The sequence below is a fragment of the Aulonocara sp. 'chitande type north' Nkhata Bay genome, linkage group LG11, assembly GCF_057382095.1.
Source record: "Aulonocara sp. 'chitande type north' Nkhata Bay isolate Kocher_YH1m ecotype deep benthic linkage group LG11, A_spYH_male_GT1.1, whole genome shotgun sequence".
Taxonomy (NCBI): Eukaryota; Metazoa; Chordata; class Actinopteri; order Cichliformes; family Cichlidae; genus Aulonocara; species Aulonocara sp. 'chitande type north' Nkhata Bay.
Window position 1 is genome coordinate 32,579,239 of NC_141354.1, and position 12,383 is coordinate 32,591,621.

The 12,383-nt window shown below is 38.3% G+C and overlaps 1 protein-coding gene across 9 annotated transcripts in view; it reads right to left on the reverse strand.

The window, feature by feature from the left end:
• Positions 1 to 12,383, reverse strand: part of hormad1 (HORMA domain containing 1) — a 33,332-nt gene that overhangs the window by 20,426 nt on the left and 523 nt on the right. For 5 of the 9 annotated variants that reach the window (XM_086312206.1, XM_086312209.1, XM_086312207.1 and 2 more), the window contains exons 2-15: positions 11,830 to 11,864; positions 10,024 to 10,168; positions 9,851 to 9,914; positions 9,116 to 9,152; positions 8,948 to 8,968; positions 8,724 to 8,750; positions 8,343 to 8,410; positions 7,723 to 7,874; positions 6,808 to 6,965; positions 6,592 to 6,642; positions 6,082 to 6,142; positions 5,793 to 5,845; positions 4,969 to 5,052; positions 4,066 to 4,123 (exon numbers count right to left, since the gene is read on the reverse strand). In XM_086312206.1, the coding sequence (XP_086168332.1) occupies positions 4,066 to 4,123; positions 4,969 to 5,052; positions 5,793 to 5,845; positions 6,082 to 6,142; positions 6,592 to 6,642; positions 6,808 to 6,965; positions 7,723 to 7,874; positions 8,343 to 8,410; positions 8,724 to 8,750; positions 8,948 to 8,968; positions 9,116 to 9,152; positions 9,851 to 9,914; positions 10,024 to 10,168; positions 11,830 to 11,864 (1,014 nt within the window). Of the gene's footprint in view, positions 1 to 3,008; positions 3,092 to 3,426; positions 4,124 to 4,968; positions 5,053 to 5,792; positions 5,846 to 6,081; positions 6,143 to 6,591; positions 6,643 to 6,807; positions 6,966 to 7,722; positions 7,875 to 8,342; positions 8,411 to 8,723; positions 8,751 to 8,947; positions 8,969 to 9,115; positions 9,153 to 9,850; positions 9,915 to 10,023; positions 10,169 to 11,829; positions 11,865 to 11,966; positions 12,372 to 12,383 lie in introns of those variants that run through there. The other 4 variants (XM_086312208.1, XM_086312212.1, XM_086312211.1 and 1 more) reach the window with 4 other exon arrangements.

Consider the following 12,383-nt stretch of genomic DNA (forward strand, 5'->3'; position numbering starts at 1 on the left):
CAGAAGCAGGACACGGCTAGGGCACGTGGTGAGAGGATACACTTGATTTGGAGTCAGTTACCAGCTCACGCCTATCATAATGGACAATGGGGCAAGGGCAAGTGTCTCCCTCTCCTAAGCTTTCCTCTCTCCCTCACCCTGTCTCTTGGCGTGCTTCCCCCAGGAGACACGAGCCGGGGGCTGGGCGCTCTGATGGCCAAGCGTGACATTTAAACCCCTGCCCTGCGGTAGCTTTAGGGGGGCTTTATGGAGTAGATGGGGGGCCACAGAGAGGTCCATCTGAGCACAGTGAAAGAAAAAAGGGGGTACGGGCAGAGGCTCACCCTACAAACCCCCTATTACTCAATGCACACAAACTACTCACCCCCCACCTCTATGCTTCACCCTGCAGAAATCCTCAGTATGTCAGTACGGTGGGGGCTCCATTGTGCACGGGTCTTCCACTGAAGAAAAGGACCCTTTGGTGATAAACAATTCAGCTGTCCACTCTGATCACAATGGGGGCACATCCCATTGCTTTGAGCATCTGTTTCGAGTAGGTACTGGTCCCCTCGCTGCTCAGCAGCGTTGACCATACAAACACGGTGTGCAACTAAATCCCTGAATCTGCTGGCCCACTACCACCTGCTCTGATCCTCCCCTCCTTTTATTATTCCTTATTTGGATCAATACTGTTGACTCCACTGCAGTATCTCTCAAAAGACAAGTTGAATAGCCTTGTGCTGGCTGTTCAGTAGGATCGCATGCTTTTTAAATTGTCTACAGTGTGGCAGCAAAACTGCATGAGCTGATTAAGGCGTGCATGAGAGAGAAGATGCTTTTCTGCCAAGACACAGGGCACAGAGTTATCTATGTAGGCCTCATACGTACAGCAGAGTCCATGGCTACTTATCACCCCCTTGTGGACATTCAGCATACATCATTCCTGCTTTTAAATTTGTCCACTCTTTTTATGGTGAGACTGTTGGTCTATATGGTTACCTGGTTATATGTATGTAAACTTTTTCAATGTTGTTACATACTATCATTTATCAGATTAAATTATTATTGGATGATCCTTTCCACCGCACTGTACCTGTAATGTTTATCTTATTTATGGCAGAAGGGCAGTGTTTACCCAGCAACGCTGCCCTTCTGCCACACATAAGGAAAACAGGAAAAGGACATCTCGTCCTTTTACTGAATTACTTCAGACTGTGGGAGAATGAACATGAGATTCATGTAAACATGTGCAACACTAATACATTTTTAAATTAAGGCTGTTGGGTTTTTTTTTTTACATCTTGTAAAGTTGTTTTGAGTATTTGCTTATTTATATCTATTTGTAACACTTTAAAATCAAAGTGATCTGCATTTTTAATTGTTTCAGTTTCTTTAATTTGTTTTAATGTCTTTTTATCTTACATTTTATAAAATTGCTTTGCTTTAGCAGAATGCACGTGAGTTTCTACTTATTATGCAGAAGGAATTATTTCAATAATATATATTAAGATACATTTTTAATCATATTAACCAATAAAACTGTCTGGAAAGTCCTGTTTGCAACTCTCTTTCAAATTCGGAAATTCAAAGTTCAAAATTTTCAAGGAGAATCGGTGAAAGGCAGTAAAATAAGGCAAAGAAAAAATACTGCGAAGCAATAGTAATAGTATTAATAGTAACATTAATTATAGTGATCAAGAATACATTGAGATATGGTTCACTGTTTTATGTGGTTTTCCAGAAGATACGTGAATGACATGTTTTCTGGATTTCATCCAATATCTCTGCCAACTATCTGATTCCAAGGGGTTAACTGTGAGCAGGGCACTCTGCTGGGGAAGCGCTAATCAGCTCGGAAACATTTGCTGCCCTTCTGGCAAGGTCAAAAGGGTCACGGTCCCTGGGCTGGATGTCCACTCCATCCTGTGCTCCTCCCCCATTGCTGTAAAGCCCAGCCTCCCCTTGGGGCCTATAGGCCCTGCAGGCACAATCACTGCAACGCCACTATAGGCCCACAGAAGCTGGCTTTAATCTATATGGAGCCCTGGGATGGACTGCGGCTGTCTGTCCATCAGCCTGTCAGTGTCTCTTGCCTTGACCGTACATAAGCAGCCATGGACCAGAGCTATCGACTTAGACAATCCGAACCCACATTTGTGATTGGTTTGCAGAGCCATCCGGTGGGCCCCTCCTGCTGTTTGACCAGGTGATTGATCTGTTAACACTGGCCACTGGACGTGTGTCTCTGAATTTAATTTCAGAATTCATTTCTGTGGGACGTGTGTGTACAGAAATGATGTAGAGTCCCAGGATCAAATGAAGGATTGATGGTTTCATCTGATATCTAAGTAAAAATGCAATTTAGATTTCTTTTCCACCCTTTATCATTAGATATTTGGAACGTGCCTAACAGGAACACTGACCAACCCTTAAAGCATGGCCTTATATCATTCTTACAATTTTAACAAAAATGTGAACAGTGTCTGCGTCTCTAAGCATTAAAGTCTTGAATCACCAGAGGTTAACCCCTTTGAGTGAAGATAATTTCTCAATATTTTTATTTGTCAGGCCATTATATTTTCCAGGCCTTGAGGCATTTTTTCTTTGTAACAATATCTCTACTATAACTGAGATACTGTTTATCAACAATACATGAAAACACCTGTAAAGAAGCCTTTGTTGTCAAGGCATTTCATCACTTATCAACAGCAAGAGAATCTCCTGCTGTTAAAATAATAAAAATGCTGAAAAGGGCACTAAAGTCAGGCTGAGAGGTTAGGTAACCCTGATTCATTTCACAGCTCATAAAGAGCACCAACGCATCGGTGAGTGGGTATTGTCCACCATGGATTTCCCAGTCCATTCTGCTTTATGCTTCTCTGTTTTCAGAAATGCCCATAAAACACAAAGACTATGAAATAAATGTGACGACCAAGACAATGCCTGAGTTAGGAAGTGAGGGCTGATTTGATGGAGTCTCTCTTTCTCCACTCTGGCCTGCTGCAGACGTGGGGAGAGGGGGCAGGCTGCTTGGATATGCATCACAAAGGCTTCCTGCAGTATTGATCTGCAGTGGGTTAAGGCAGTCTATCAGCAAATGTCCCTCTCTCTGGGAAAAACAATAGATTAAAAACACACAGCTTGCAGGGCGGGAGGCTGCTGATGGGCCCTTATCTGGGCCCAAAGGTCACTGTGTACAGATATAATCCACTTTCACTTAACAGCTTCATTTAAGGCACCTCGCATGCAAATGGTGGCATTTCAGGGTCTATTCAAAGACTGAGGTTTTGTTTTTCCAAGAGGCAGGCAGGGTTTTTTTAAACATTCTTTCAGAGATGGGTTGAAAGTGTTCAGTGCTTAAGCTTTAGTGGTTGAGTACATCATCTTTTCCCAAATCAAGAAATGACCACAGTGTTTTTATGACACCTAATAATGAAAAATGTATCATCTGAAAAAATTTAAATGCCCTATTTTATTCATAAGATATTGACACAGCAGGTAGTGCTGCATATTTCATTAAACTGGAGCTCTGTCACTCCAGTGGAAAATGTATAAACCCTTACACTATGGAGCAAATAAATGCACAAACTTAGAAATACAGCAAAAATATCTATGTGTAAAAACTCATTTTTATAATTTACAGCCAAATTTGTAGTACCTTGTCCCCCTTTCCACTAACAAGTTGAAAACACAGGTTATACTTTGATGCCCTCTTTCTATTTAATTAAAGTTTGCAAACTGATTTATACATAGGGCATATATAATGGTTACAATAAAACAAACAACCATTAAAAAGTAACAAACACTGTTTTGGGCATAGGTATTCCAACATTACTGATGAACATCATTTAACAATGTATTTCAGATCACTATGTCATTCAAACAACAAACCTAACCATCGGACAGTAATGGCACAACCTCAAAATGTTTCTGAAACATCGCCAAAAAAAGTCAGTAACACGTTCTAAAAATCAAACTGTGGAACTTGTGATCAAAATCGAAATTCAAAAAAGAAAAAACATCACTGCTGGATTAACAGTAGGCTGTGATGTCAGTAGCGTTCTTTAGGCTCGCTAAACTTACGTTTCTTCGTAGGCAAGTCGGTGGACGGCGTTTCCTGACTGGTGGGAAACTGAGAAGCCTGAAAACAGCAGAAGAAACATGCATTTGACATTTAGTAAAGCACGGCTTTATGTGTCTACTGACAGGCACCATCCCACTCTGAGAAACCAAAGCGACCAGTGTTGACTCATCTGTGGAACAAACGGTTCCTACGCATTTTCCACTTATTAATCCTAAATCTGCAGAACACATCTTGGTTATGCACGAATACTGCAGTATTATCAAACAAATCAAATCGTGTTTTTACGAACCGAGTGATAGGTCATGTGAGGACATGTTTCCACCCACATTTACATTTCTTTTGACAACAGGTAGTAGTTTTGGATAAACTACCAAATTATTTTCATTTATTTAACTACAGTCTGTTTGTTGCCCATGCATGCTTAGGTTTGTCTCCTGCTGACAAACGTAGAGAAACACACTTTACTTTTCCAACCTTGCAAAATCTACAAAAGTCTGTATAATAAAAAGAGTTTTCATTATTACAGAATTACAGAAGATGTTAGCAATGCTACTTAAGCAGCTACATGACCATTTTCATGCCTGATTTTGTGCTTACTTTTTGTGCTTGAAGACCATTACATCCTAAATGAGCAGAGATGACCTTATTGGGCCCATATCTATTATATATTTCAAAGATGTGCCTGATTAAGACATCAGGTTTACATGATAATATAGTAATTGCTGCCTTAAAAAAGGCAACTAGTCTTCCACTGTTCAAAATGTTACAAACTCTAGAGAGTTTCATAAGTACAATTTCAATTTCTGCACAGTTACAAAGTGTTTTAGTGTGGAGGGGGTTGTCAAGCTGTAATAGAGTGAGGCGAGGACCTGTAGCTAATAGGTTTTAAATGTTAGACTGACCATAGTTGGCTTGATGATCCTTCCACTCCTGGTCCTTTTCGTCCCCACCTCCATATAAGAAGTCTTCTTCACCAGAGTGTCCATCTGACAGAGGAGAGATGATCCTTAAAGCCAGTGATTATTAAGTACACTTGAGGCACTCGGCTGCCGTCAGCATTTTTGCGTTTTGAACAGATTAGAGGTCCTTAACTTTTTAGTATTAGCATTTATAGCGCTCTTGAAGGCAAAGTTAACCCCCCACATTTCTGGATAATAACACTGTTTTTTTGTAAATAGTGCAGACTTTCAGCTTTAACTCAAGGATTCACAAAAATAATGCATTAACTGTTTCATTCCTTTTATTGAGTCTCATAAATGGTTTCCTTAACTTGTATCTCTTTGGACCTCATAGTAAGAGTTTCGATGAACAGCTACAAGATCAACATTTGGAATCAAATCCAGATCTTTATTTTTATTTTTTCTATCTGTCATGGAAACATTAGGGGATAAGCCTCACCTCGCCATAAACCTCCACATCAGTTAACCAGTCAATTTTACAAAACAGTTCTTGAAACACTTTTTTAGTTTCAGCTCCCAAAAAACGCTAGAATATCAATATTCAGAATGCTCAGATACAAAATATTATAATTTCTCCTATAACTTCTCAAAAGAAGTTTTTCTTTGGTTTGGCTTTTATATTTTGAGTCGATGCAACAAACAACAACAAAGCTACAAACCACAGGCATATGTAACAGATATAGTGCATTTTAACGGCCAAGTCGTCATATATTTTTAAATGTCACCTGTTCACAATGTGTTGAGCATCATCAGTGAGTCACACATACCTCTGTGACTTCCTCACAAGTATTGATCTCCTCATGACAGCTCACCTGCACCTCTAGAATTCATAAAACACAAATACCTTAAGATTGTTTTAGTTCAGCTTGAGTTATTATTATCATATTTAGTCAAGACTACTAACAGAGTCTAGCAATAATATTTATTCTACATCTTTCAGTTTAAGATTTTTCAGTTTATTAACTGAGACATCCTGAAAATAAGTTTAACAAAATAAGATGGGAGACTTTCAGTTATTGCTTTGTTTTAGACTGTTTTATGTTTACAGATTTTTACCAGTGTTCTCCAGGATTGTGTTCTCCTTTTGAGCCTCCTCCACACATTTAGGGTCTTCACTCTATGGGGTTACAACAGCTTTACTGAACATCATGACTGGAAAATGTCAAAACTTACCACAATGACAAAATGCTGACACTGACTCACCGGTTTTTGCATCATTTAGGTACTTCCCACTTTGTATGTTAGTAGTGAAGCTACTACTTCAGTGCATTGGACAATGATCTCAAGAACATACTTCATTCTAACATAAAATGAATATGTAGAGCACATTTTCGAGGAAAAAAAGCAGGAAAATTTGTAAAATCTGCTATAAAAATGACAACGAGTTATACACATCATGTTGATTTACCAGGGTTATGTAAATAAAACACATTTAGCAATGCTTTTTTGGCCATTGTAAAGACTATTGTGTCTAAAATGATAATGTGCTATTACGCAGGATAAATAATACTGTAAACAACATAAATCACTTAATGGGCTAAAAAAACCAAGTATTTGTCCACTGACCTGGGTGATGGCATCTTCTTCATCTATCTTCAAGACCCACTTTTCCTCCACCTGAATAATTAAAGAAAATGCCTTATTGAGCTCTCAGAAGGGCTAATATGAAAAAGCTGCACATTTAACATAAACCTCATGAAAAAGAAAGACAAAAACCTTTATATGCATTTTAATGTCTTTTATCACTTTCTATCCCTTTATCTTACAGTTCTCTCAATTAACCTGCTCTAGCCTGTGTCTTTCTGTTGCCATGTCAAACTTTAAGGTATGGTAGGGGCTGACCACCTCCCCCATGGTCAGTTTGACAGGTTCCTGTTCAAACTCCATAGTGTCACAGTCAGCCTCCCTAAAGCCGGGTGGTTGGTATGCCTGAGGAGTAACTGGAAAATAAAAAAGCAAACACAGAGTGAAGCAACAGTGAAAGGGAAAATCAGCAGCTTTTTCAAATACGCAGACCAGCCTGTTTTGAACCAATGACCATGCCACATTCAAAGTCAGGGCAGGCAGTTCTTCCAAGTCACATTGTTATTGCCCATATGAGTGTTACAGTCTCTCTGCGAAACAATGAAGTTTCTGGATGGAGCACTCTCCAGCACCCCATCCAGTGACTCCAAGAGGGCTGGGTACTCTCAACTGCTGTCTGGCGCATGGGCTGGGTTTCTCACTATGTTATTGTGTGATTAGATACTTGCATTAGCTGAATAGATATATAATGTGTGAGTATGTGTAGAAACTTAGTGGCAGTAAAAAAAACAAAAAAGTTAATGAACTGTTGTTAATATGTTAATATTCACTTGGACACCATTTGAGGAAAATATGCAAATCGTAACAACACACTGAAAAATTTTCTGTTTTTCCTGCGTATGAATCATCTAAACCCAGACCTTCATCTCTTTTTGTCTACTTTTCAAAAAACAGAAAAGCACATCACCATTGTTGAATAACTGCCAAAAAAGATCAAAGCTGGGGCACGTATGAGACATCAAGCAGCACCACCTAAAACACTGGATTTAAGAGTCTTTATTGTGATTGGTATAATGAATTAATAAAAAAATAATAATAAAAATGTTCAAAGCCTTAAAAAAATGTGGGTTCTATATAATTAATGCTAATCATTAATTTTGATGTGAGTGTTACCATCGTCATAGTAAGCCAGCTTCATGTTGAGGTAGACATTTTCTGGCAGAGGGCCCAGGTACTGCATCACAGTGTAGAGCTTCCTCACCAGCAGGATGATGGCTTTCCTGGTGTTTCCACATGACATTGATGAGACTTTGATGTTGTTATTGCTGATCAAGAAAGTCAAGCAAGAAGAAAAATGAGCATAAAAGGGCCCGCTACTTCAGCTGCTCTGCCAGACAATCATTACACTGGCAGGTAAAGGGTATATAGTTTCTTGGGGTGGTCTAACATAAGCCAGTCACTCTGAAGTCACATTTCAAAGATGATGCAGTTGGAGAGATGTTAAGAGCTCCACCCTTTAATTCAGTTGTAGCCCAGTGCTGATACAATGATATAGTAATCATTCTTTCAAGGCTTCGATTTATTGACACAATAACAGACATATCACCTTGGGTTTAAGTTTTACTCATACATAAAACTCTTTAAGTTCCTCACTTCTTTTCTCCAACTTTCAAGCAACTTCTGGCCCGCAGAAAGACAGGCAAATTCAAAGATTGACTAGGTAACAATTAAAACAGAAACTCAAGTTAATTTCTCATACGTGAGTGTAATCTGTAAGCATAAACACACCCCACCTTTCAAAATCCATGTGTGCCCCTGCTGCAGAGTACTGGATCCTAAAGTGGTAAAACTCGGTCACTTTCTGAAAAAGACGACATGCCAGATGTTATAGGTAATCACTATGGAGACAGTAAACGGAAAATGGACCACTTCTTATATATCACTTTTCTACTCTACTCAAAGTGCCTCATTCACCCAATAATACAAGAACTTTTTTCTACAACCAGTTTCTTTCCATCTAACGGTCACACACATTCATACCCCAATGAACACATGGGACAGCAACCTTGGGTTCAGTATCTTGCCCATAGATACTTAGGCATGCAGACTGTAGACTGGAGCAGCCTTCAAATTGTTAAACAGTGAATATTGCAAAAAGATAACCTGATATTTACCTGTGGGTTCTCTGGGTCGGTATAAATCTAAAAAATAAGGCCAAATGGACAAACATCAGTACCGCATAGAATATAAGACTAAATTATCTAAAACATCACAGCTCTTCCGACATTTAGTTGCTCATGTGTTAGATACACTCGCTTTTCCAGGCTGACCCTAACTGGTTTTAATACAAAGAGTCATTATTCAAGAACACTCATTCAAGTATTAGCAAAATACTCACAGATATAATGACTGTCCGAAGCTGGTGAGGAAGAAAAAACAACATTTTGACTGCATTAGTTGCTCTGATACAAAAAAAAGTGGAAATTACAATTTATTTTTTTAAATCTCCCCTAACGTATGTGTACATTACAAATCTTCTGACTGATAAAGGTCAAATGTGACTTACGTATTTCTTTTCGATGGCATCAAAACATCCTTGCATCCTGGTGGAAATTAAAAACAATTATGATCCATAGAAAAAATAATAATTAAAATTAAGCACAAAAAATGAAACAAGAACAAGGAGCCACTGAAATTATTTCTTGATGAACAAACTGGCATTAATTTAATTGTAATGTAAATTTAAAAGAAATTTTAAAAAAACTAATTTCTTCAACAGCCTGTCCCTTATTTACACTGTTACACACTTGAAACTGTTGCGTGTAACATAACAATATACTTCTCATCTCATTTTCCATGACCCTAAGAGCTAGAACGTTTTATTTATGAAGCATAATTGTCTGTTGCACTAATTAGATTATATTTGTTCACTGCATGTAAATATCTTCTTGATGAAAACAGATCAAGAATATCATTTCAACTTCACCAAGTTCAATCAAGTTCAATTTTTGACCAACCACAAAAGATATGATGGTCTTATTTTTACCTTGTAGGTCTGTTTGTCTACCTATGGTAAAACATAGTTCTGGTGACACCTACTAAAACGAGAACTATCATAAAGTACCTCTGTAGGGGTTTGTCTATGAACAGATTTTGTCAAAGGGATAACACTGGAAGACAAAATCAAAACTGGTACATCACAATGGAGCAGTTGATATGACTCCACAAGATGGTGTCTATTTGGCTTTAGTGACCCTAATAAACAGCTCTTGCTAGCAAATGTCAAGCTGCTGTAATTTACCACTGAAGAATCTGAGTGGCACCAGGACAGCTGTGCTCCTCTCTGAGGATCATCACTTGCTGATCTAAAAAGAAAAAATAGAACGCGTGAATGTTCTATGGAACTTTTTCCAGGTAAGTGAACTTGAAAGCTAATAGGATGTACAGTCAAATTAGGTTCATATGTAATCTAACCTTCCACATATTTTTTCCCATAGGCTTTCCCCGGGAAAATGCCCCTGAGGTATGTGATGCCAGATACTGCAATGGCCAGAAGCTTCTTCATAACAACCAATGACTGCTGCTCCGAGACAATCTGATTAGGAAACAGCTGAGTGCTCTGTATGAGTGAAACAAATTAATCAGACTCAGCACTGCTTAGTCATGACAGGTAACACAATTATTAGAAATCCTGCCCTCCAACAGCTGCGTTTCAGCTATAGCACCTTATTTAATACATACACAAACAGAATTTTTCTAATCTTTGTGGACCTCAATATTAGTGCCACAATTTGTTTCTGTGTAAGTCTGTTGATATTTGGAAAAAAAAGCACTGATGTTATTTCACCCATGATGCAACTTAAATAATTACTTATGAAACATGCATGACAAACAATACTTTTATCACAAACCAAGTGACTCTACTGTTAGTATATCTCATATCTCAGCATAGTGTGCCGTGTGTTCTTACAATGAAATCTTAGAAAACTGGAAAAGTGATGGACAAAGGTGGCAAGCCTTAAAAACTATCTACAGCAGTTTTATTGGCTTTCAGTATCTGTACCATGTCCTTCAAAAGTCTTAAGTCTCATTATAAATAGTCTCACTAGAATAGTGGCTTTTAAGAAGCCATTCTTACGGACTGAAATAGCAAGAAAAGGCTGAGGTATGCCACATTACAAAAGAATTGGACTGAAGATTATTGACAACAGTTCAAATGAAATAATTAATCCAAATATGAAAATGTTGTTGCAAATCAACATTAATATGTACAGAGGTCAGGAGAGAGGTACAGCACTGAGTGTCTACAGCCATCTGTAAAACACAGTGGAGGCTCTGTTATGGATTGGGGTCAGTGATACTGGATAGCTTGTCAAAAGTGTAATTATGAATGCAAAAAAGTAACATTAGATTTGATCCACCATGCAGTAGCAGCTGGAAAGCATCTGATTGACAACAACTTCATTTTTCTGAGAATCCTCAGAAAAATGGACCTGAAGAAGGAGCTGCTGACCGTCTTCTACCGCTGCTCCATTGAAAGTGTGCTGACATATTGCATCGTTGTATGGTTCTCCAGCTACACCACAGCACACAGACTCAAGGACAGCTTTTACAAGAGGGCAATAGCCCTAATCAATGCAAATAGCTGACCTGATTGGCTACCTCCCTGGACTTTTTTGGGGGGGAGGTAACAACGGTAAAAACAATAACAATAACAATAATAATATTTATATTTATAACAAGTTGCAATAATAACAGTGTGCAGTACACATACACTTCTTCTTCTTCTTTTTTATTACTAAGTTAATATACTGTGTTGTGTTTCTGTTGCGTTGTGATGTGTCATATCGTGTTGTGTTGTGTTATATGTAGTGCCGACGTAGGACAGTTTTCCAATTTCATTGTACTACTGTACTATGTATGACTGTGCAATGACAATAACGAGTTATCTTATCTTATCTTTCAGCATAACAATAATCCCAAACACACTGCTACTGCAGTAAAACCATACGTGAATGAATCACTTCTTGAAGGACATTCAAAGCTCTGCTTTGGATGTTGGCTTCCTTTTGTTCCATTCCCACTAAAGGTGATTCCACATTATTTCAATAATGTTGACGCCTTGGCTCTTGCACTAATAGTGATCCATTGTTAATACAAAAACTACTTTTTACAAAACTAAAAACTGCCGTTGGAAAAAAAGGAAACTGCCTGCTAGCTAAGCAACTTAGTGTTTGCAGGATTACATCACAATAAAATCATATGAGTAATGTATTTTACCTGTGATGTTCTCACTTGCTGTGCACACGCCATACCTTTGGTGAAAAATAACAACAAAATTTAAAATAAAAAAAAAAGCAAAGCAAAGAGAGAAAATTTGAGGACAGATAGGAGTCTACTCAGAAAACTGTACTTACTGTAAATCGCAACTAGCTAGCTGACCTTCTAGTTTCTAGCTGATGTAGCCCTCTACTTGTCTCTAGCACACTACTTTGACCTACCGTGAAGTTATTCTATAGATTATGCTCTTGTAATTACATGGGAACAATAACCAGAAACACACGGTACAGTCGTTCTGGGGAACTAGGAAATAAAAGCTAACCTTTTGGTGTTAGCTATTATAAAGGTTCCCGCTAAATGTTTAACGGGCAGCAACCTGTAGAAATCAATGGCAGCAACAGGTTCACCACCAGGGAGCCAATCACAGAGTAGGGAGATAAAAACTAAAAACAAAGAGGGCTTCAGAGCCTTTTGTCTACCGCTTTTTGTTTTGTTTTTTTATTGTTATAATTTTGATTTGATATGTCAAACGTTAACTGAAAACTAACGTTTTA